The sequence below is a fragment of the Gorilla gorilla genome, chromosome 6, assembly GCF_029281585.2.
Source record: "Gorilla gorilla gorilla isolate KB3781 chromosome 6, NHGRI_mGorGor1-v2.1_pri, whole genome shotgun sequence".
Taxonomy (NCBI): domain Eukaryota; kingdom Metazoa; phylum Chordata; class Mammalia; order Primates; family Hominidae; genus Gorilla; species Gorilla gorilla.
The window spans coordinates 10,090,683-10,113,952 of record NC_073230.2 but is presented as its reverse complement, the minus strand read 5'-3'; the positions used below and the strand labels follow the sequence as shown (position 1 = coordinate 10,113,952).

The window sequence follows — 23,270 nt, the reverse complement described above, 5'->3', positions numbered from 1 at the left end:
TCACCTGCTGCTCCCCCTGCCACGTGGGCACCCGCCACCCCACACAGTTCCTGTCATTCTTTGCAGAGCCTCCCACTTGGGAAAGGTGGTCCTGTTTGCTCACTCGCATCTTGGCCTGGGACCTGTCTCCCTGAGACCATGGACCCACAGGGCAGGGGTGTCTCGGCCTCAGCTACCTCACTCTTTTGGCTCAGCCCAACCCTGGGGAACCCGCTCGGACATGGCTGTGGACACAGACTCACCCCCACTCAGCACCGAGTACTCCTCCACCATTTTGGTCACGTAGGTGTCAGGGTCCACACAGAAGTCGCTGGAGCCCTGAGGTGGGCGTGGGCAAGCAAGAGGGGTTGACCAAGCTGGGCCTAAAGGGAAGCTCTCGGGGGTAGAACCCGGCCCCTGGAGTCTGCTTTCAACTCAGGAGGGCGGACTGTGAATCTGGGGTTACAGGCGGACTGTGCCCATGGTGGGTCCCCACCGCTCTCGGGACCCAGTGCCTGGGAAGATGGGAGGGGAGAGGAGTGTGGCTTCCCCTCGTCCCTCCCCCAGTGCCCAGGTCCAGCAGCCGGACACCTCACCCCCTCTGCCACTCACCACGGACACAGCCAGCTCCAAGCCCAGCGCGCCCCAGCTGATGACCAGGGCCAGGACTCCCAGCAGGCAGACCCTGGGGCAGAGACAGCCAGTCAGCAGCCCCCAGGCCAGGGTGGGGAACGTGCCACCTGCTGGGCTGCAGGCCAGAAGGCAGGTCCCAGTGCACATCAGGGGTCAGCCCACACATGGGCTGGGGCTCTTCCTATGGCCTGGCCTCAGCCAGAGCTGCCCACAGCCCAGGGCCCAGATGGATCCCTCTCCTGGGTGGGGTGGGGCTCAGAGATCCGAGCTGGAAGCAGGACTGGAGGGCCAGGTGGCTCTTGGGGCCCTGCCCCTCCTGTCCCCCAGGTCCCTCTCCTGAACAGGCAACAGTGTCCACTTTCACGTGGGTCCCCGCATCCCGCTGCCCACGTAGCAGCCCAAGGGGCCTGATAACGTCAGCTAGATCAAGCCCTCCTGTGCTGAACCCTCGCTCAGCAACTGGGGACTCAGAGCTCTTGCTACCGCACTGGCCTCTCCCTCATCTGAGGCCTCACCTCACCCACATCTGGCTCCCTTTGATCCAGATACACAGGCCTCCTGTGCATACCCCACTGCAGGTGCCCCCACCACGAGTCCCCCATATCCCAGTTCCGGTCCCCAAAACACACCCCAATGCAGGCCCCACACCCCACTGCAGGCCCCACACCCCACTGCGGGCCCCACACCCCCCTGCAGGCCCCAAAAACCACTGCAGGCCTGCACACCCCACTGAGGGCCCCACACCCCACTGCAGGCCTGCACACCCCACTGTGGGCCCCACACCCCACTGCAGGCCTGCACACCCCACTGTGGGCCCCACACCCCACTGCACACTGTCATCCTTCCTGTCTGTCCAGGCGTCCCTTACTCCCTTGGGTCCCTGCTCAATCCCTCCTCGCTCAGGTCTCCTTGGGCACGGTGTGAAGCTGCACCCCACCGCCACCCACCCTACTGCAGGCCTGCACACCACCCTGGCTTTTCCTCCCCAGGGTGCTATCACCTCTGGCCCATGCCACGTTTCCCTCATTCTGCTCCTCTGTGGCCTGTGAGTGCCACGTGGGGGGAGGCTGTGTGTTCTCCCATCTCTCCCAGGCCTGGCCCAGGGAGGCACCAGCCATGGCTGTGCAGCTGCGCGGTGAAGGGTAGTGACAACACCTCACCTCCCACATAGGAGCTGCCGCTCTCTCTGCCTTCCAAATGAGGAGACCAAGGCCCACCAACAATAAGCCACCTGCCCAAGGTCACCCTCCTAGTGAGCCAGAGCTGGGGCTGGAACCCAGGCTGCCCCAGGGCCAAGGATGGAAGGGGTGGAGGAAGGAGCCCCAGCCTGGTCTCTGGGTGGCCCCAGGCACTCGGAGACCTGGGCAGGTTGCTTCAGGTCCTGGGCTACAAGTGCCCCATGTGCAGACTCTTGCAGGAAATCAAGGGCTGGGGGCAAGTGTGCTGGGATGCTGGCCACAGGGGCACAGGCCACAGGCACGGAAGGGGCATCTCAGAGTAGGCCCAGTGCAGGGGGGTCCCGCTCAGCCCCCACCGCAGAGCTTGTGGCTAGGATCTGCAGATGAGGTGGGGGAAGGGGTAACATGGTGCCTTGCCCTGCCCCTCCGCTTCGGGCCCATGGTAGGCCGACACCCCCAGACTCACCCCACCAGGATGCCCTTGGAGCTGCGGATGAGGCCAACCAGCACCAGGAGGCAGATGATGACGTCCAGCAGCAGCAGGCCCAGGTAGCCCAGCCACCTGCAGGCAAACCTGGGAGTGGGCCAGGGCACAGGGACCCGGGGCCAGGGAGTGGGGCGCCAGGGGCCCTTGAGGGGGAGCTGAGGCCAGCAGCCTGGCACCCCGGAGGGCATTCAGAGTGTCTGGGTCATGGGGGCTGGTGTCAGTTCTTGAGAAAGGCTCCCATTAGGGGAACTCCAGCCACTGCCTGTGACCTCCAGTGGCCCTGGGCCACACCCTGCCCATCAGCCCTCATGTACTAGGTGCTGAGAGCAAAACTGGCCCAAGGAGGGTGATGTTTGCCCAGGTGGGGTGGGCAGGGAAGAGGGCCTGGCCGCACCTGTACCAGTCGTAGAGATCCACCTGCTCCGCCAGCACCTCCAGCGACAACGCCGTGTTCCTCCAAAAGGGGATGGCGGCCGTGTAGCCCAGCAGCGTCTCCAGCAGGCCCTGCAGCCTCTGTACGGCTCGCAGGGGCTCGGGCCGCCCGGCCAGCTGCCGCTCCAGGGTCTGCAGGCTGGGCTCCGCCGTGTGGTTCAGCCCCACCGCCGTGTCCCACACCTGCGCCGGACCCGCGGGCGTGAGGCTGGGAGCGCGCCCGCCTCGCCCCAGAGTCTGGGCCCCTCCTGCACAGCCCCAGTCCCGGCTGCCCCGCCCGTCCTCGCGCAGACGTGGGGCTCCGGAGCAGCAAGAGTGCTCCTGGCCCCAACTGCGCGGCCACTCACGCGGTCCTGGACCCCGGCCACCGTGCGGTTGGCGTGGCGGAGCGAGTAGGTGGCCCTATGGATGCCATCACTGGTCTCCCCGTTGCCGTAGAATCCCACTGCGATGCCGGCGCTGGAGAGGGCGGGGCCGTGAGATGTAGCCCCGCCCACCCACCCACCCCCACTCCAGCCCCGCCCCCTCTGGCCCCGCCCCACCGCGCTCACCTGCACACCAGCGTGGCGATGATGACACACCAGGCCGTGCAGCAGCAGTCGGCGTCCAGGTGCTCCTCGCTCTTGCGCCGCCGGCAGCACAGCCAGAAGGAGTAGAAGAGCAGGAAGAGGAGGTCCAGGGCGAGGCAGGCCAGGGCGGCGGCCCCCAGCAGCAGCAGCGCCTGAGGGCAGGCAGGAAGCGGCGCTGGAGGGGTGGACCCCCAGCTCAGAGCCCCACGCCCCGCCCCAGCAGGGGACCTGGCGCAGACTCCCATTTAATCCTGCCCCCAGCCCTGGGAGGTGGGCCCCATCCCCGACTTGCAGGTGAGGTATGGAGTCTCCCACCACCTCAGTGATGCACCTGGGGTCACCCAGGCCTGGACCCCACACCTGGGACCCCGGTCTCGCCATCCTCAAGGCTGCACAGCATGAAGACTCCATAGCCACTAGGAGGGGCCGGGTGAACCGACTCCAGGCCTCCGTGGCTCCAGCAAGGGCACATGTCCCCTCCCCACCGGGTCCCCAGAGTCCAGGGCAGGTGCTCAGGACGTCTGCCCCACCAGGCCCCAAGGAGAGGCGCTGGATGGAGGTAGCCAGAGAATGTGGGTGACAAACGAGGACGCTGCTGGTGAGCCACCATCTTTGCAGCCACAGCCCCACTAGGGAGGTCCCTCCACCTCTCCGAGCCTGGTTTATCTTCTGTAGAAAGAAGTGCTGCTGAGCTGGGCAGGGTGGCTCACGCCTGTAATCCCAGCACTGTGGGAGGCCGAGGCGGGCGGATCACCTGAGGTCAGGAGTTTGAGACCAGCCTGGCCAACATGGCGAAACCCCATCTCTACTAAAAGTACAAAAATTAGCCGGGCCTCGTGGCGGGTGCCTGTAATCCCAGCTACTCAGGAGGCTGAGGCAGGAGGATCACTTGAACCCGGGTGGCAGAGGTTGCAGTGAGCCGAGATTGCACCACTGCACTCCAGCCTGGGCGACAAGAGCGAGACACTGTCTAAAAAAAAAAAGTGCTGCTGCTCCCCCGAAGAAGCGAAGCCCTGGGGAGGGGGCTGCCGGCATCAGCTACTGTCCTCACCCCCAGCCCGAGACAGCCCCAGGACCCCAGGGCCCGTCCCCGTCTCAGGCCCAGAACTCTCCTACCTGAGTCCTGGCAGGATCCCCCACCCCAGCTGTAGTCCTGAGGTTTTCAGGTCTGGTAGGGAAATTGGGAGCCTGTGGGGGACTGAACCCCCTCTTGCTGACCATGAAAGTGTTTCTGAGGGGTGAACATGGAAGAGGCCCCATCAGGAGTCTGATCCTGTCTGGGGTCTGTGCACCGAGAAGCTGCACTCAGGGGTGGGCACTGTCCATGGCGTGCCCCCACGCTGGATGAGATGGTGGGGCTGGCCCCACACTGCTACAGGCTGCATACAGGCGCCCCATCGGACACACAGCCCTGTCTGGCTCCAAGCACGGCCTTCCGGTGTGGCTCTCCCCAGGTCTCTGAACACAAAAGACAGACCACAGAACAAACACCAGAGCTGCCCTGTCCCGAGGCCAGGCGACCCCCACAGGAAGTGGCTAATTTGATGCAACAGTGACATTTCCTGAGCACCCGCTGCGGGGAGGGAGGGTAACGTGGCCCCAGAGCTGTCCCTTCTCTTGGCACTGCATTCGATCTGCCTGGCCGAGTGCTCTCACCCCATTTCATCCACAGGGAAACTGGGCTTCATAGAAGCTACAGAGAAAGCACACAGGCCCTGCAACCCCAGGTCCCTGGATTCAGCATAGCCCTGCCCCCGGCTCAGCCCTCCAGAACCTCCACACACTTCCTGTGCCGGGGGAGGGATGGGGAGCTGACACAGGGCTGCGCCTCATCATGGGGCCAGGGTTACCACCTAGAGGCTAACTTGGGGGTGCCCATGGGGGGGTGTCAGCAGCTGGGGCCCTCAGTGTTGTGGGGTGGCCACCAGGCACACCTGCACTGCCCTCATTGGCACTACTGCAGAGAAACACATCCCTCCCCGCATCTCAATGCTTCAGCAGTGTGGCCCTCTTGGGACCCCAGCCTTGGGAGCTGCTGGGGCAGATGGTCCCCTGCCTGGCCCCCCTTGGGATGAGAGGCTCAGCCACAGTGGGCAATGGGATTGCTGCTGGATCTCCCAGGAGACGGTTGCCAGGCAGTGGGAGGATGGCGTGTCCTGCCCTCCAGGAAGCCGGCCGACGTCCACACCCGAAGGCGGCCTTTCCACCTCCACCCAGCCAGGGAGGTGCTGACCAGCCCGGCACACCCAGAAATGAGCCGCCATGGTCCAAAGCCACACCGGTGTGTCCACGGCTGCCCAGCAGCCAGCAATCTGGGCACTGCAGAGCATCAGGGGCGGGCACCCTCCCACTCCTTCAGCCATGCACAAGTGCCTACCGCCCCTGCAATGGCAGGAGGACTGCTGGGTCCCGCACCCCCACCCTCCGGGGGCAGGACCCAGGGCTGGCACCAGAGCCACTGAAACTGAATCAGCTCAGGGCGGTCTCATGATCCCAGGGAGCTCATGTCACAGAGGGGTCCTCAGGGCCCAGTAGGGCTTACCCAAGATCACACAGGGAGGCGGAGACAGTCCAGTCACTTGGCGGAGCCTCACATTAACAGTCCCAGCACGGTACCCATGCTCTGTACTCAGTGGGTTGTCTATAAACGTTAGGGAGCTTGGAAAAGCCACGCTCTGGGGCTCCCTGGGTCTGCCCTTGCCTATGCGGGGCTGGGAATGGAGTGGAGGTGCTGACCCCACCGGCTGTGACTGCAGGCCCTGCCAGTACCCTCCTTATAGCTCAGAGGCCAAGGGCAGAACAGACCTGTAGGGGCAGCTGACCATGCCCCCCGGGACCAGAGCTCCACAGGACCCATGCCCACGTCTGCACTTCCATCCACAGGGCCTCCCCTGGGCTCCCATGGCCTGGGGGCCATGTCAACCAGCCGCATCTTGGCCCCGGGCTGGTCAGACTCCTCCAGCGAGCCCTCCCTCTGCTCTCCACTTGCAGAGGCCTCCCCAGTCCCTGGCTGGAGTCACCCTCGCTCCCCCGACTCTGTGCTCACGTGGGACATGACTCTAGGAGGGCCTGTCTGTACTGCACCCCACATCTGGGACTCAGAGCCTCGCAGGGAAACTCCTCCTGGGGTGAGGAGCTAGGGACTGGAAGAGCAGGTCAATCCCAGACACACATTAGGCAGAGCCTAAACAGGGACCCCGCTGTGACCTCCGCAGCCACCGGCCTGGCATGTCCACCCAGAGCTCGGGGCATCAGCGTACATCAAAGGGCTTCCAGGTCCAGATCACTTCCTCGGTGGCGCCAGAGCCACCCACTCCCACTTGCCAGATGAGAAAACGGAGGCAGAGCGAGATAAGCCCTGGCCAAACAGGATCTGGGCGAGGCAAGCCCATCCCTCAGATGGCACTGCCCTGGTGCAGAGGGCTGATGCCCAGGGGCAGTGGGCAGGGGATGCCCATGCCCGGTGGGGAGAGGCTGCTAAGCACCAGGCACCCTTGCCCTTGGCGCCGCCTGCAGGGTGGTGAGGGAACACAGGCACTCAGCATCATTGTAAGTGAACTGTGAAGCCTGCTGGATGGTGAGAGACGCTGAGAAAAACAGAAAAGGCAGCCTAGGAGCTGGAGTACCGGGGACTCTACAATTTTTTTTTTTTGAGATGGAGTCTTGCTCTGTCGCCCAGGCTGGAGTGCAGTGGCGCCATCTCAGCTCACTGCAAGCTCCGCCTCCCGGGTTCATGCCATTCTCCTGCCCCAGCCTCCCGAGTAGCTGGGACTACAGGCGCCCGCCACCACGCGTGGCTAATTTTTTGTATTTTTAATAGAGACAGGGTGTCACTGTGTTAGCCAGGATGCTCTCGATTTCCTGACCTCATGATCTGCCCGCCTCGGCCTCCCAAAGTGCTGGGATTACAGGCATGAGCCACCGCGCCCGGCCTTTTCTTTTTGAGATGTAATTTCACTGGTGATGCCCAAGCTGGAGTGCAGTGGTGTGATCTCGACTCACTGAAACCTCCGCCTCCCAGGTTCAAGCCATTCTCCTGCCTCAGCCTCCCAAGTAGCTGGGATTACAGGTACCCGCCACCAATGCCTGGCTAATTTTGTATTTTTAGTAGAGATGGGGTTTCACCACGTTGGCCAGGCTGGTCTCAAACTCCTGACCTCAAGTGATCCGCCCGCCTCAGCTTCCCAAAGTGCTGGGATTACAGATGTGAGCCACCGCACCTAGCCCAAGTCTACGATTTAAAAAAAAAAAAAAAAAAGAAAAAAATTATTTTAGAGACAGGGTCTTGCTCCGTGGCCCAGGCTGGAGTGCAGTGGCACGATCACCACTCACTGCAGCCTCAACCTCCTGGGCTTAAGTGATCCTCCTGCCTCAGCCTCTCAAGTAGCTCGGACCACAGGCACATATCACCATGCCTGGCTAATTTTCTTTTTCTTTCTTTCTTTTTTTTTTGAGACAGAGTCTCTGTCACTGAGGCTGGAGTGCAGTGGCATGATCTCGGCTCACTGCAACCTCCACCTCTCAGGTTCAAGCGATTCTCCTACCTTAGCCTCCTGAGTAGCTGGGACTACAGGCATGCATCAACACACCTGGCTAATTTTTGTATTTTTAGTAGAGACGGGGAGTTCATCACGTTGGCCAGCCTGGTCTTGAACTCCTGACCTCAGGTGATCTGCCATCTCGGTCCCCCAAAGTGCTGGGATTACAGGCGTGAGTCACTGTGCTTGGCCTCTGCCCTAATTTTTAAAAAATTTTTTTGTAAAGACAGGGTCTGGCTATGTTGCCCAGGCTGGTCTTGAACTTCTGGGCTCAAGCAATCCACCTGCCTCGGCCTCCCAAAGTGCTGGATTACAGGTGTGAGCACCGCGATTGGCTGAGGCAGCTTTCTCTTGTTCTTGCCTGGATGGGGCCAGCTGCAAACAGAGCCTCACTCCTCAGCCCCTGGTGGCCAGAGGCCAGGCTTCGGGGCCCCTGCCAGGACAGCCTCACTTGGCTTCCCCCAACTGAGGAAGGAGATGGCGCCTCCCTCAAAGGGAGCCCACTTGGGCTGCCCGGGTCCCAGCCCACCACTGCGAGCATGCAGAGCCTGGGTGTCAGGGTGCTCAGCAAACCGGGCAGCTGCTTCATCCCACGTCCGAGCCCCGGCACCCAACGCACCAGGCCTGAGCCCAGCTGTCTGCAGGGAGCGTGCCGTGGCCAGCCTGACCTCTGCACCCACTTCCCGAAGCCAGATTCCCAGCAGACGGTCTCCTGCGGGGCACCGGGCCAGCGGCATTCCTACGGTGGCCCAGCCACCTCTCTCCACCGGGCTGGCGGCCCCTCCGCCCCTCCCTGGCCCATTCAGAGAAAAAATGGGAACTGTCTGATCAGCAGCTGGGCTCTGACCAAATGGAATTTTCCGTCTGTGGTGGAAGTGATGTAAGGGCTCGGTCAGGCGAGGCGAAAGCTGCACGCTGGGTTCCACGGAGCACACGGAGAGGACTCAACTGCCACGCACGTGCCAAGGGGGCTGGGGGCGACCCCCTCCTGCAGCCTCAGTCCCCCTGCCCCCACCCTAGGGCTCCTGGTCTCGGCCCTGGGCCACCCCCTCGTTCTCCAAGCCCCTGCAGCCCCACAGCCACAGACGGCATCCACGGGGGATGCCCCCTCCCACCGTGAGCCCAGACTCCCCCAACTGCCCTGCAGCCCCCAAAATGCAGCCCCCAAAACCCCACCAACTCTGGAAACACCCAGCCAGCCAGAGAGCCGGGGCCTGAAGCCTTCCTCTGTCCCAGATCAGGTTGCTACTGATAGGATCCCAGTATACCCTGGGACCTCCCTGGCCTGGCAGGGACGCCTGGGGCACTGGCTGGCGAGGAGCGGGCAAGGCTGGGGTGTGGCTCGGGGCAGGGCTCTGTGGCCTCTACACCCAGGCATATGCTGTCCCTGGGCCTGGAGCCTTCCCCTTCAGGGAAGCCCCACTGTCCCCAGACACAGGCCATCTCCTCCAGGATGTCCCCAGGGTATTAGAGACCCAGGCCCAAACCCGGGGCTGCAGCCTTTGCTCTGTGTGAACCTCGGCTGGCTCCGCACTTGTAAGGCGAGACCCCCAACCTGACCTGGCTGCCTGCACAGGTGGGTGGCCCCAACCCAGCCCTGCTTGGAGAAGGGAGGGCCCAGTGAGCCACAAGGCCTTAGGATGGCCCACGGGGCAGGACACTCGAGGAGACGACGTGCACGGGCAGCTGTAAGGCCTGTGCCCCACGCCTGCCGCGGCCTCCTGGCCATGCCCACTCTGCCTCCAGGCCCTGTCTGGACGTGACTCCCATCAGCCACACAGACACAGGCACCCCCCAACGCAATGCCAGGCGCAGCGCCAGCACAGGCCACACCACACCAGGCTGCCAAGGCGGGAGGGCCATGCATGACAGCAGGGCAGGGCACACTGCCTGCCACCTGCACAGGTGGCTGCTGCTGGGCATCTTGGTGGCTCCCGGAGCACCTGGTGGCAGTACCTGGGCCTGGCAGCGTGTGAGGAAGCATGCCACTTGGGAGGGTGCACAGCAAGTCAGGGCCGGCCTGTGGAACACACGTCCCCCCACACACACACAGGCGGCTGCTCTACATGCACACCCCTGGGAGCAGCTGCCCACCCCGCTACCCTGCGCCATGGACCCACACGCCGCTCTGTGCCACCAACCTGTGGGCTACCGTGGCACGTGGCTGGGCTGAGGAGGCCCTGGCCCACTGGGGGGTGCTCACAGGGACTCTGATGAGAAGTTTGGCCCGATGCAGCCTCCAGCCCCAGCCACAGGCAGTGGCCACGATCCCACCACCCTGCCATTCCAGCCACAGCTGCTCGCTCCTTGGCTGGACACTGCTGTGGGTCCACCCTGAGCAGGGAGGGAAGCGAAGACATAGGGCCCGTGTCCTGGAGCCACGCTGCTAGACACAGGGAGTTCCAGAGTCCACAGTCACACAGTGGGGGCGGGTGAGCCTGGCAGGCCAGGCAGCGTGACCACAGCTGAGGATGATGGCTGCCCGTGGCATTGGGAGGGACCAGCGAGCCCCAGGGGTGCAGCCACGGGGCACGGTGAGCAGGGGTGGCAGGAGAAGCAGCCCCCGGTGGCCAGAGAAGGGGTGGGCAGAAGGTGGGTTCCAGCCCTGCCCCACCCCTCGTGCCAGCTCCGTGTGGAAGTGACACAGCTTGGAGGAGGGAAAGGGACAGGCTCCACAGAAGCCAAGCACGAAGTCCACTGAGGGGCCAGAACCCCACCAGAGGCGCCGGCATGTGACAGACACACAATATGGTAACGGCCACACAGCCTGACTGCAGTGGGGACAGAGTCACCCCCGGCTTCCTGGATGGGGACGGAGTCCCCACACTGACGGCTGTGGTCGTGGCTGGGCTCCGGGCTAATTGGGAGCATCAGCTTCCAGGGCATCTTAGCGGCAGCTTGCGCTGGGTGCTGGGGCCCAGGCTTGGACAGACAGCTTGGCCGCGCTAGGTCAGGGGCTCCCCTGTGCCCACAGTGCCAGCCCTGTGAGCTCGGAGGCTGTGGGAGGCAGGAAGAGGAACGAGGCGGTCACTGAAACTCCCGCTGTGGGGAGCATCGTGGGCACCGCAACAGGTAGGGGAGGGCACTCTTGGCCCGGGGACAGTGTCAGCCAAGGCCTGGCACAGGGTCCAGGCGGCAAACGTCTCCTGCATGCCGAAGATCCACTGGCAGCAGGGACCAGCCAGGCCCTGGCCTGAGCCTGTGCGTGTGGCAGCAGCACGGGGCTCCGGGAGGACGTGGCAGGCGAGAGGTGGGAGTGGGAGGGAAGTGACCCCCACCTGCCTCCACGGATGCTGAACTCCAGCCCTGGAACTCCCAAGGCCCCTCCTCCAGAGGAAGCAACAAGGTTTGGGGGTGTCTGAGAGGCTGGCTGGGGTCCCACACCCCAATGCAGACCGAGGGGTTCTGGCCCCCAGCACTGTGAGAACCCCCCAGGTGTCCTGGGCCAGGGTCAGGAAAGGGGCGGGATCCCTAGGGCCAAGACTTGTTTGGGGAGGCCAGGGTGGGCTCGGCGTGTGCGAGCCACTACCACCACCCCCATGTCAGGGGCCCGCCACTGGGAAGTGGGTCCCCCTACCTTTGCCTCGTGGGTCCCCTTGCACAAGTGGGGAGTCCAGGGTTACAGTCTTTGGCTAGGCCTCAGCCCCCCATGCGGCCAAGCTGGACACGTGGCCCCAGCCCCTACCCATAGCACACTCGGCCCAGGCTCCCAGCGACACTGGCCCAAAATTAAAAACAGATTTTCCACCAGGCTGGGTTTGGGTTTCACGCATTCCATGACGGTGAGCTCCTGGCCGTGCCTGGAGGACGTGCAGCCAGCAGCGGCCACGTGGGAGCCGGGGTCGGGGCCAACTTTGTGTCCCTGTCCCCAACTCCTGAGGTCCGAGGTCCAGGTCGCCAGGCTGCACATGGCCGCACACCCACTGCCCCACACCCCCCGGGGCTCCCTCTGGGCTGGCCCTCACCCTCTAGGAATGGCCTGGAAGGAGGCCAGAGAGGCAGCCCTGGGGCTGAGGCTCAGAGCCACTCCTGCCCGTCTCCCCACAGGCTGGGCCCCTTTCCTGCACCCTGTAGCCGGGGGACCCCAGCTCTCCCGCTGCCCACGCCTGCCCTCCCCCTCGTGCAAGGAACAGACACCAAAGAGCTGCAGCAAGCGTGTCTATTTTGGTCCCCGTGCTCCGACACATCTCCCAGCGTGACACCCGGAAAATCCCCTGCTCTTCCCACTTGTCTGCAGCCCTCTGCACCAGCCGCCTGGGGACCAGGCCCCAGGCCTCAGACTCAGCCAGGAGCCGCCAGACTGGAGCCCCATCTCCGGGATCAGCTCCCTACCAGGGAGAGGCAGCCCAGAGGGCACGGCCGAACCCCAGACGCAGGGCTACAGGGCTCAGAGCTGGGTGCACTCCAGAACTTTGGGAGTGCTCTTCCACGATGGCCAGGAACCCAGCCAGCGTGCACAGGCCCAAGGGGGGCAGAACGGCTAGGGGCACTGTGGCTGGTACCCTCCTCAGAGGCCGAAGGCACTGGCACTCTGTGGGTGGCCCGGCTTCCTCCCACACCCTCGGCCAACATGGGCCTGGCCCAGCCACAGTGGGTGCTGCCCCACAGGACTCAGGTCTCAGCCAGCCTCCCAAGACTGTGAGAAGCCCCCTCGGATGGTGTGAGGCCCAGCACAGGGCCTGGGTGGGCTCCCTGCAGAACATAGCGGCAGGCCCGGGTACAGGAGGCCCTCCTATGACCCTCCCACACCCACCATCCACCCGCTGTCACATGCCGATTCCCCAGTGGCCACGTCAGGCACTTCCCATGTCCTTGACCCCAGGCCCCTGGCTGCAGACTCGGTTCCTCTTCTCTAGCCGAGGCCTCAGCAGAACTGACGGTGGGGCAGGTGGGGGAAGTGTAGATGCCCCTGAGCCCCCTAAACCTGCACCCCTGGGTTCACGAACTGTGCTGATGCCGTGTCCACTGGGACGGACGTAGCTGGGCTGCAGCTGGAGCCCGCGCCCAGTCTTCCGGCCCCCCATGCTGGCCAGCCCCCGTTTCTGCTTATGTCGGGGACACAGTGTCCACCTCCCAGGGCCACGGGGTGGCTCTCCAAGAAAAGTGCTTTAGAAACGAGCAGCACAAGCATCCGGGGAGAGCCGCCGTGGCCTGGGGAACCAAGCTGCAGGGCTCCCCGCTCCCCCAGAGCCTGACCAAGAGCCCCCGGCCGGGGGTCAGAGCGGCTGACACTGCAAATCCCTTAGACGGGGTTGGCTGGCAGGGCCCTGCCCAGGGGTCAGGGGAGGAAGAAGGGTCACCATGGAGATGCCCAGAAGAGGGGCCCTAGAGTCTCAGGTGAGTGGGGGGCAGGAGGGGGTCCCGCACACACAGACTGGAGTGGCTCCTGGTGATGCTGGAACTGGGGAGATCGGGGAGCCAGCACCCTGAGCAAGAATTACCACCCCAACATCCACACCTACAAAAAGCCGTGAAGACCTCAGGGACTTCTAGAGGGTTCCAGGCTGCACTCCCAGGAAGGGGCTTGAGAACCCCAGAGTCTCCTGGGGACAGAGGTGGCCAGAGTACCCTCAGAACCACAAAAACCAGGAGCCCAGATACAGGAACCCTTGATGCGGGCAGCGGCCGGGCCAAGGGTGGCCTGACACCCACCCCCCAGCAGGTCCAGGGCCCACAGCTTCACACCCCCTGGCCAAAAGGCAAGCTGGGCCAATCGGAGTCGCCCCAGGAATGCAGACACCGGCCAAGATGGAAATCCTGAGTGGACTGGGACCAGCCATCAGGGGCTTCCTGCCCACCTCCACCCCCCAATGCAGGGTCCCATTCGCTGCACGCCCCCAGCCTAGTTCATCAGCTCCTGTCCACTCAGGGATTGCTCCTGAAGCTTCCGCCCAGCTCCCCGGGGGCTCCGTGTCTGGCCCGCTTCTGTCACCTGTAGGTACAGAATCCTGCCTGGCACCGTGGGACGCTGGACAAGCATCTGGAACACGGTCCAAAGTATGAGACATGTCAAAAGCAATAGGATTCCAGTTCTCGGGGACACCCACCCTACAGCTCTATGCGCTTGGACTGAACCCAACTGGAGGGACGCTTCTGTCTCACGCTCTTCCCTTTTCCCCAAATGTTCCATGAACGTGTACTGCTTTCGTAAACGACAAGACAGGCGACAGGCGACCAACACTACCGTTTTAACCAGAACTCATTTCCTTCTGATGAGTGGGGAGGATGATAACAGGCCAGCCCTGCCCCAGGGAACTGCCCCCCAGGCTGCAACTGGGCATGAGGCTGACCTCGCCTTGTGGCAGCACAGACAGAGGTGCTGTGCTCCTAGGAGCCGGGCTCCCATCTCTGCTAGGAGAACACTGGCCCTACTCCCAGAGCTCAGATCCCCTCTGAGTGGCCATCCAGCCTGGGCTGGCACAGTGCCTGGCACAGAGCCTGGCACAGAGGGCTCACCAGTTCCTGAGGCAGCACATTCCCCGTGTGCAGTCAGACCAGAGCGACCCTCTGGCACGTGGGGCTGAGGCCTCTCCCCGAGGCTCAAGCTTCTCTCTGCCTCAGGGCCTTTGCACCTGCCGTTCCCCCAGCCCAGAAGCTCTTCCCCAAGTTCTCTGTATGGTGACCTCAGTCTTATCATTAAGGTCTCGACAGAAACATCTGGGCATTCCAGGCTCTAGTGGAAAACACGTCCCCCATGCTAGGCAAACTGAGGCAGGGCCTACTGTCTGCCCTGGAAGGCAGATGTCCCAGTGAAACCATCACCTGCCAGGGCCAGCACCACCCATGGAGGAGTCAGAAAGGAGCAGGCAAATCCTAACCCTCTGATTGTCGGCAGCCGGGCTTGAAACCTCCATGGCAGGCCAGTTAACACCACCTCCTGCAGGAAGCCTTCCCTGACCACTGGGCTCCCACCACCTGGGTTCGCAACCCACCACAGTCCATAGCTGTTGTCCTGCATCTGGCCTGCCCTGAGCTGGAGGAGACAGCCCGAGAGAGAGGCTGAGGTCAGTGGGCATGAACTTGATCCCTGCCTGAGGACACGGGGTCACGAAGGGCTGGTGGGAGCTGAGCAGGCAGGCCTCCCCCGAATAAAGCCCAGGACAGTGTCTGGACCACCCAACGTCACGCAGGAAGAAGCGACAGAGCGAGGGTGCAGGCCTGCGATGCTCTAGCTGAAGAGAAGGCTCTGCTGCCCTCAAGGGCCCCTGCCCGGGGCCAGGACAGCCAGACCCACTTGACATTCAGGACTCACTATGCAGCACTGACTGGCCCCGGGCCACGCCAGAGGCCTCAGGCCCAGCCCTGCCAGCTCAGCTGCGGGGCCACCAGGGAGTCTCAGGCCTCCTGTGGGCCTCCAAATTCCCTCCTGTGAACAACAGCCCCCCATTCACTCAGCTGCTCAGGCAGCACGGGAGCCCCTCTTGACAGTCACTGGCTGGGGAGCTGCATAGAGCCGACCCCAGATGCCCCTCCACCCCCTGCCCTCCCACAGATCCCTCAGCCCCCATCAGCTTCTAATCCCACGGTCACACCCCCAGCGGCAAGGCAGCCGTGGGGGAATCCGGGGAGCCTGCAACTCCAGGCTGACCGGGGCTCCTCGGGGGGCCGGACGAGGGACCTACAGCAGGGCTGTGGCCCCATCACTTACTCACTATGTGATTCGGAGCCTCAGTTTGCTAATCTGTACAATGGACAACTCTCCCCACCTCCTGGAGCTGTGGGAGAAGTGACTAGTGACAGGCAGTCCCACGCAGGGCCTTGAAACAGGACCTGGCCCTGGTCCCTCCGGGGGTTTCACCAGGGTTCCCAACAGCAGACCACGGGGGCCAGAAATAGCAAAGGACAAAGACCAGTCCCCCGTGCCACACCCCCAACTCCCAACACCAGGCCCCACCTCCCCTCCATCCCCCCGCCCTCATAACCACGGGGCAGATGCCCACTCCCCAGCAGGGCACAGCCCAGGTTGGGGCAGCACAGAGACAGCTAAGAGGGAGCCCTCAGTCAGGATGGGTGAGGGGTCCACCCCCCGCTACAGCCAGCAACTCCTCACCAGGGGAGGCAGGAAGGGGCGCCTGCCACAGCCCAGCCCCACCCACTGCCCATTCTCCCAGGAAGGGGGCTCCTGGCCCTTGCCTCCCAGGGGTGACCCTACACAGGAGGCACGGCCAGCCCAGATTCAGGATGAGGCAACGAAGGCTCAGAGACACCAAGCAGTTGCCGAAAAGCACCAGTATTGGAAGGGCAGGGGCAGGACGCATGCCAGGACCAGCTCACGCCACAGCCCCTCGCCAAGAGCCGGGAGTGGAGGCGGCGGGGGATGGAGGCAGGCCGGTTTCCACATCGTGAATTATTCAGTGGCTAATTCTGCTCTGTGGAGATGAGGCAGGAGAGAGAGTGAGTCAGAGCCCTCCCACTGCAGAGCAGAGCGCAGGGCAGGGGAGGAAAGGGGGCAGAAGCCAGGGCCTCCCAGGGCCACAGCACCCTGCTGGAGGCCAGGCAGGTAAGGCTGAGCAGAGGGGCCTGGCTACTGCCCGGAGGCTCTTGTGGGCTGCAGACATCATCGCCCCTCACTCCCTCTCACTGCCTGTCTCGAACGTGGGAATGCAGGCACCCCGGAGGGCTGGAAGGAAGTCCAACTGTGGCTGGCAGCTCGGGCAGGTGGCAGCCCAAGGGGCAGCAGGAAACAGCCGCCCCCCCACGCCCCAGGGCTGCCCCGGAGCTTCAGAACTGTCAAATGGGCCAAACCCTCAGGGCAGAGAACTTTCCAAAGTGAAGCACACCCTCCTTGCAGCTTCAACAGAGTCCTCCAGGGACAAGTGACAAAGCCATCAGCATGGAATAAGTTCCAGAAGTTCCTGAATGTGCATTGCCCCCACACTGAACGGTCCCCCAGGGCTGGGCTTCTAGAACGCAGGCGTGAGATTTTATACCAATCCTTCCGCCTCCCTCCTCCCTGCTGTGTCTGGGCGTGCCTGGGCCGATCCCTCGCCCCCTTCCTCATCTGTTAGGAAACGTCATCGGCTCGGCTGGGGGGCCTGGGTGCAAGTGAGCGCGAGGCTGGGAGCAGTGGGCTCCCAGGTGCCCTGCTCCTCCACTTCCGCCTCCCTCCTCTGGATGCGGGAGGCCACAGACAACGCAGTTCTGAAGAGTCCAGGTGCTAGGCTGCCCGCGGAATACCGGATTCCCAAGCCATTTTGATAAGCAAAGCCATCCCCACCCCACCACGGGGCTCTGCCATGATCCGTCCAGAGAGAAACTCCGGGTGACCAGGGACCCTGGTCACGGGGCTTCTGGAATCCGGATCTCTAGGCAGGAAGGAAATGCCCACAGCTTGGTCCCCTGCCCCGCACTCAAATGACAGTAGCTTGGCGATGGGGGTGGTGCTGGGGCCTGGCATGATGCCAGGCTAAGGGCTCCCCTGGGAGAGGGCTGCAAAGGGCCCCCAGCCGCCCCCCAGGTCTGCCTGGGCTCAGCCGCTTCCAGCCTCCCTGCCTGAGGCCCACGGTGCTTCCTGGCCGCCGGGCCTCCCTCCCCCGGGGGCTACAGGCAGCCTGGTCTCCCATGGCCACACACGGCACCCTGTGTACATCCCACAGCCTGACCGCCAAGCAGGGGGTCATTACCGGCCACAGAGGGCTGGCGGCGGCCCAGGCCATTCACCCACTGGAAGCCTGGCAGTGGGATTCCCCAGTCGGGGGTGAGTGGGCGAGGAGTCTCTGCCTGCCTGCACCCAATGTGCTCAGGCACCCGCTCTGATCTCAGAGCCTGGGGGTCATCTGGAGAGGGGTCTCTGCTGGGACACAGCACCAGGCCGCCAACAGTGATGGTGGAGAGGCCCTCCACTGGCCAAGGGGGCTCACGGAGTGGGGAGAGGCAGCTCCATGAAACCCAGGGGCCTTAGTGACACCCGAAGGGAAGGCCAGAATCTGGAGGGGGGCCGTGGACCCTCAATGGGGGTTGGAGGGTATTTAGACCTTTGAGGAGGAGGCCATGACCCTGGAGGAAGGGGTCCTAGGACTCAGAAGGGACCCTCGAGAAGGAAGGAGGCCGGTACCTGCGAGGAGGAGGTGGCCGTGACCCTGGAGGGGGGGATGAGGGGTCTTTAGGCCCTCGGGGATGGGGGCCGTGACCCTGGGAGAGGAGGGGGCCGTGACCTGGGGGCCCTGACCCCGCGACCCGGAGAGGCCCATGTCACCTGCTGGTAGTCGGTGTCCTCGGGCCGGAACTGGCTGCTAGTGGCCTCCCAGCTCAGGTCGAAGTGGGGCAGCCGGTGCAGGAGGCTCACCCACCAGGGCGCCGCGTAGCTGACCCCGGCCATGGCGGGGCCCGGCCGCCTCCGGATGCGCGCGGCCTGCGCGGGGCTCCCTTGCTGGCCCGGGGCGCGGGCTTCAGGGACCCGTCGACCCCCGCCTGGCCGCCCGCATCATCCGCGCACTCCTGGGCCCGGCCCGGCCCGGCTCGGCCCGGCTCGGCCCGGCTCGGCCCGGCTCGGCTGCGCTCGGCTCCGCTCGGCCGCCCGCGCCCGCCGCCTCTTTGTTCGCCGCCGCCGCCGCCGCCCCCTCCGCGCCCCCGCCCGGCCGCCCGCCGGCCCCGCCCCCGAGCCTCCATTGGCCCGCCGCCCGCCAGCCCAGCCCCCGCGCGCCCCGCCCTCTGCCCCGCCTCTTACCCACCATTGGTCTATCCCCCGCCGATCCCGCCCCACAGTGTGCCCCGCCCGCTCGCCCCTGCGCCTCTATTGGTCCTTTTACCTGATGGTTTTGCCCCTCCACTCGCATCCCCGCCCATTACCCAATGGCCCCGCCCCTCCACGTGTCCCCGCCCTTCGGCCCCGCCTCTGTACCGTCATTAGTCCGCCGGCAGAAGCTCCGCCTACTTCCTCGCCTTCTTGGAGGGACGCCTGGCCCCTAAGGCGCTGGAAGGCCGACCCTCAGCGCTGTAAGACCCGGGCCAGCCAGTCTTTCCACGTGGCCGTGGGGGCTGGAACCCTGGCTGCATATGCAGCTGCGCTTCATTCCATGAATTCGCTCTTCGTTTGGATCTTTGTACGTTTCTTGTTTGACTCGAGGGTCCGGCCTGGTGGGCTGGGCTGGTCTTGGCCTCCCCATGGCACACACAACAGCCCACAGCCCGCAGCGCCCAGCAAGGCACCGAGTGGCCTATCTGTACAATGGACATGATCTGGATTCAGGGCCTGGCTGGGGCACCTAGAGCTGTGTGATCTGGGGCAAGTTACTTAACCACTCTGTGCATCGGTGTCATTGTCTGTAAAAGGGGATGATAAAGCTACGAGTGTTGGCAGGGCGTGGTGGTGGTTCATGCCTGTAATCCCAGCACTTTGGGAGGCCGAGGCAGGCGGATCACCTGAGGTCAGGAGTTCGAGACCAGCCTGGCCAAAATGGTGAAACCCCGTCTCTACTAAAAATACAAAAATTAGCCGGGCGTGGTGGCGGGCGCCTGTAATCCCAGTTACTCGGGAAGCTGAGGCAGGAGAATTGCTTGAACCTGCGAGATGGAGGTTGCGGTGAGTGGAGACTGCGCCACTGCACTCCAACCTGGGCAACAGAGTGAGACTCCATCTCAAAAATAAAAAAAAATTTTTTTAAAAAGGTACGAGTATTAAGTGGATCCGCAGGTAGATTCAGTCCCCATCCGGCCTTCCCTCTGGGGAAGGTTGAGTCTTTTGTCAAGACCTAAGATGAAGACGGTGCCCTGTTCTGGTGTCCTGGGGCCTAAAAATTCAGGCACCTGTCAGAGAGGGCCCATCATGGGCTTTGGAGCCACACAGCCAAATTTCCTAACAGGGCCTCCCCATGCCTGTGCCTCCTCCTTTGCTAAAGGGGAGATGGGAGCTGCCAGAGCCAGGAGGATGGACATAGTACGTGCTTGGGCCCAGGTGCACGCCTCCCTCCCCACTCTAGGGCAGTGGGTGCATCCTGGCTCTGCTTCATCACCTGGGCCCTTATTCCTGGACCTCCTGTGTACTGAGAAACAGGTTTCCACACCCGGGCTCCACCATCTGCTGTGCCCGACTTGGCCAGCTCTGTGGGCAGGCAGGTCGTTCCTGGCAGGAAGAGCTCTTTGCAGGCAGGGACGGTTCCGGGCAGTGTCTTCCCAGGAGGCCTGGACTTTGGCTCATTGACTGCCCTGACTCGCCTGTTTTCCTGTGATAGGGCACCGGGCAAGAGGGCCTAGCTGAGCTGCGGTTTCCACCCGCTGGATAATTTGGAGACACCACCCAGCTGGGAAATAACAGCCAGGCAGAAGGGGGGAGGTCGCGTTCTCCATCCCTAAAGGCCGAAGAGCCAGAAATTTGGGGTGGGGTGGGGATACTGGCTCAGGTTCCTCTCTCTCCAATGCCAAGGATGGTGGGAGCTCCAGGCAGAATGAAGCCCCCCCTAACCCCCTAAGACCAAGGCTACCTACTTGGAGTGGGCTGGTACCTGGCCAGGTGAGTCCTCTTCTTTGGCGCCAGCTGATTGCTCCCTGTGAACAGGTGGCGTAGGCAGGACGCCCACTCCTAGCCTGACACTGCTCCAGCATCCAGCCTATGACCTCATCTCCACAGCCAGGGAATCGCCTGCACGGCCCGTGCCCCGGGCTGACTCTGACCTCAGAGTTCTGTGTCGCATAACTCCAGGGATGAATAGGGCAGTCCCTGGCCAGCTGCAGAAATTGTCCTCATGGCCTGAGATCGTTTCTGGTTCCTGCTGTTAGCAGCAGCTCCCATGGCCACAAACAGACCTCCTGCTTCCCCCCCCCCCCCAACTCCAGTGCCCTCCACACCAGCCTGGCAGCCCTGCCAGGGTACACACATGCAGGCAGGGGGTACCTGAGTTCCTTCCCCTGTTTCCAGAAGCCTCGCAAAATTGTACCTTTTCTTTTGATAAAGCCAGAAAGTCTGATGCAGACATGATGTGAGATGATAACTTAGGGCCAGGCACAGTGGCTCACGCATGTAATCCCCACACTTTGGGAGACCGAGGCAGGGGAGATCGCCTGAGGTCAGGAGTTCGAGACCAGCCTGGGCAAATGGTGAAACCCCGTCTCTACAAAAAAATACAAAAATTAGCCAGGCATGGTGGCACATGCCTGTAATCCCAGCTACTCGGGAGGCTGAGGCAGGAGAGTCGCTTGAACCCAGGAGGTGGACTGTGCAGTGAGCCGAGATTGCGCCATTGCACTCCAGCCTAGGCGACAGAGCGAACTCCATCTCAAAAAAAAAAAGAAAGAAAGAAATGATAACTCAGATGTAGTGGATTGAATTATGTTCCCCGAAAAGATATGTTCAAGTCCTAACTCCTGGCACCTGTGAACGTCACCTTCTTTGAAGAAAGGGGCCGGGAGCAGCGGCTCATACCTGAAATCCGAGCACTTTGGGAGGCCAAGGCAGGAGGACTGCTTGAGGCCATGAGTTTGAGACCAGCCTGGACAACATAGTGAGATCCTTCTCTACAAAAAAATTTTATTAGCTGGGTGTGGTGGCTTGTGCCACCACAGTAGTTCCAGCTACTTGGGAGGCTGAGGCGGGAGGATCACTTGATCCTAGAAGATCTAGGCTGCAGTGAGCTATGATTGTGCCACCGCACTCCAGCCTGGGTGACAGGCTCACGCCTGTAATCCCAACACTTTAGGAGGCTGAGGCGGGTGGATCACCGAGGTTGGGAGTTCCAGACCAGTTTGACCAACATGGAGAAACCCTGTCTCTACTAAGATTACAAAATTAGCTGGGCGTGGTGCCATGCACCTGTAATCCTAGCTACTCAGGAGGCTGAGGCAGGAGAACAGCTTGAACCCGGGCGGACGGAGGTTGCAGTGAGCCGAGATCACGCCATTGCACCCCAGCCTGGGCAACAAGAGTGAAACTCCATTTCAAAAAAATAATGAATAAATAAATGAGAGTCTTTGCAAATGTAATCCAGTGAAGATGAGGTCATACAGGGTTAAACTGTTCTCTAATGCAAAGATGGTGTCCTTAAAAGAAAAGATAAATTTGGACACAGACTCATAGATACAGAGACACAGAGGGAAGCACCCGTGTGAACACGGAGGCAGAATCTCAGGGATGCCGCCACAGCCCTGAACGCCGAGGGGCCACCAGAAGCTGGGAGAGAAGCCTGGGGCGCTCCCTCCCTCAGAGTGCCCCGCCTCGATCTCGGCCTTCTGGCCTCCAGAACCGTGAGACAATGCATGTCTGTGTTTGAAGCCACTCAGTTTGTGGAGCTTTGTCACGGCAAATCCAGAAACAAACACACCGGCTTTCTCAGAGCTTCCTGGTGGCCAGCGCCCTGTGCCTCTGATGGTATGGGATGAAAAGGTGCTGATGACTGAGTAATACCTGCAGTGTGTTTGGGCCATGAAATCTATTCCTAAGGGGCCTGTGGAGGAAGAATTTGGTAAAAGGGATCCAGGATGGAGAGAATAAGGGGCCCACAGTGAAGGTTCTGGAAGAACACAGCCAGAGTCCCTACCTCACCCCCGTGCAACGCTGCTTGGGATCCGGGTGTTGAAGAGAAACTCCGTGGGTCCCTCCCTCCAGCTTCCAGGAAGGGTAAAGGAGAGAAGGCCAGAGAGAGGATCTAGTGTGGGCCAGGGCATGGAGGAAGCTCTGCCCACCATCCCACCTGCTTTGACCCGACAGTCACTGCCCAGAGCTGTGTGGTTCTTCCCATCTGTCCTGCAACCACTGTTGCTGGAGGCTGGACTTTAGTCCCCACTCTACAGACGGAGCAGCTGAGGCCCGGTCCCCCGCATTGCATGGGAGGCCTTGAGAATCACAAGCTGGTCAGGGAACCAGGTTTCAGCCTAGTTCCAGGGGCCCTTCCTCCCTCCCCACTTCTTCCCTCCCTCCCTCGTTCTGTCCTCCCTCCCTTCTCTCCTTCCCTCCTCCCTTCCCTCCCTTTCTCTCCTTTCTCCCTCCCCCCACCTCCCTCTTTCCCTTCTTCTCTCCTTTATCCCTCCCTCCCACCTTCCCTTCCTCCCTCCTTCCTCCTCCCTCCCTCGTTTCCTCCCTCCCTCTCTCCTTCCTTCCTTTCTCCCTCCCTCCCTCCTTCCCTCCCTTCCACCTTCCTTCCCTCCCTCCTTTCCTCCCTTCCTCCTTCCCTCCCTCCCTCCTTTCCTCCCTCTTTCCCTCCCTCCCTCCTTTCCTCCCTCTTTCCCTCCCTCCCTCCTTTCCTCCCTCCCTCCATCTTTTCCTCCCTCCCTCCATCTTTTCCTCCCTCCCTCCTTCCTTCTTTCCCCTTTTTCCCTCCCTCCCTCCTTTCCTCCCTCTTTCCCTCCCTCCCTCCTTTCCTCCCTCCCTCCATCTTTTCCTCCCTCCCTCCATCTTTTCCTCCCTCCCTCCTTCCTTCTTTCCCCTTTTTCCCTCCCTCCCTCCTTTCCTCCCTCTTTCCCTCCCTCCCTCCTTTCCTCCCTCCCTCCATCTTTTCCTCCCTCCCTCCTTCCTTCTTTCCCCTTT

At 62.6% G+C, this 23,270-nt stretch overlaps 1 protein-coding gene across 2 annotated transcripts in view; it reads right to left on the bottom strand.

The window, feature by feature from the left end:
- TTYH3 (tweety family member 3) overlaps positions 1-18,369 on the bottom strand; it is a 33,075-nt gene extending 14,706 nt beyond the window's left edge. Inside the window, exons 1-7 of one of the 2 annotated variants that reach the window (XM_019031366.4) lie at positions 18,012-18,369; positions 3,261-3,430; positions 3,057-3,168; positions 2,672-2,892; positions 2,257-2,352; positions 592-664; positions 243-318 (exon numbers count right to left, since the gene is read on the bottom strand). In XM_019031366.4, coding sequence (XP_018886911.2) covers positions 243-318; positions 592-664; positions 2,257-2,352; positions 2,672-2,892; positions 3,057-3,168; positions 3,261-3,430; positions 18,012-18,134 — 871 coding nt within the window. In that variant the 5' untranslated portion in view covers positions 18,135-18,369. The remainder of the gene's footprint in view (positions 1-242; positions 319-591; positions 665-2,256; positions 2,353-2,671; positions 2,893-3,056; positions 3,169-3,260; positions 3,431-18,011) is intronic. The other variant, XM_004045036.5, reaches the window with a different exon arrangement.
- Between the last annotated feature and the right edge of the window lie 4,901 nt (positions 18,370-23,270).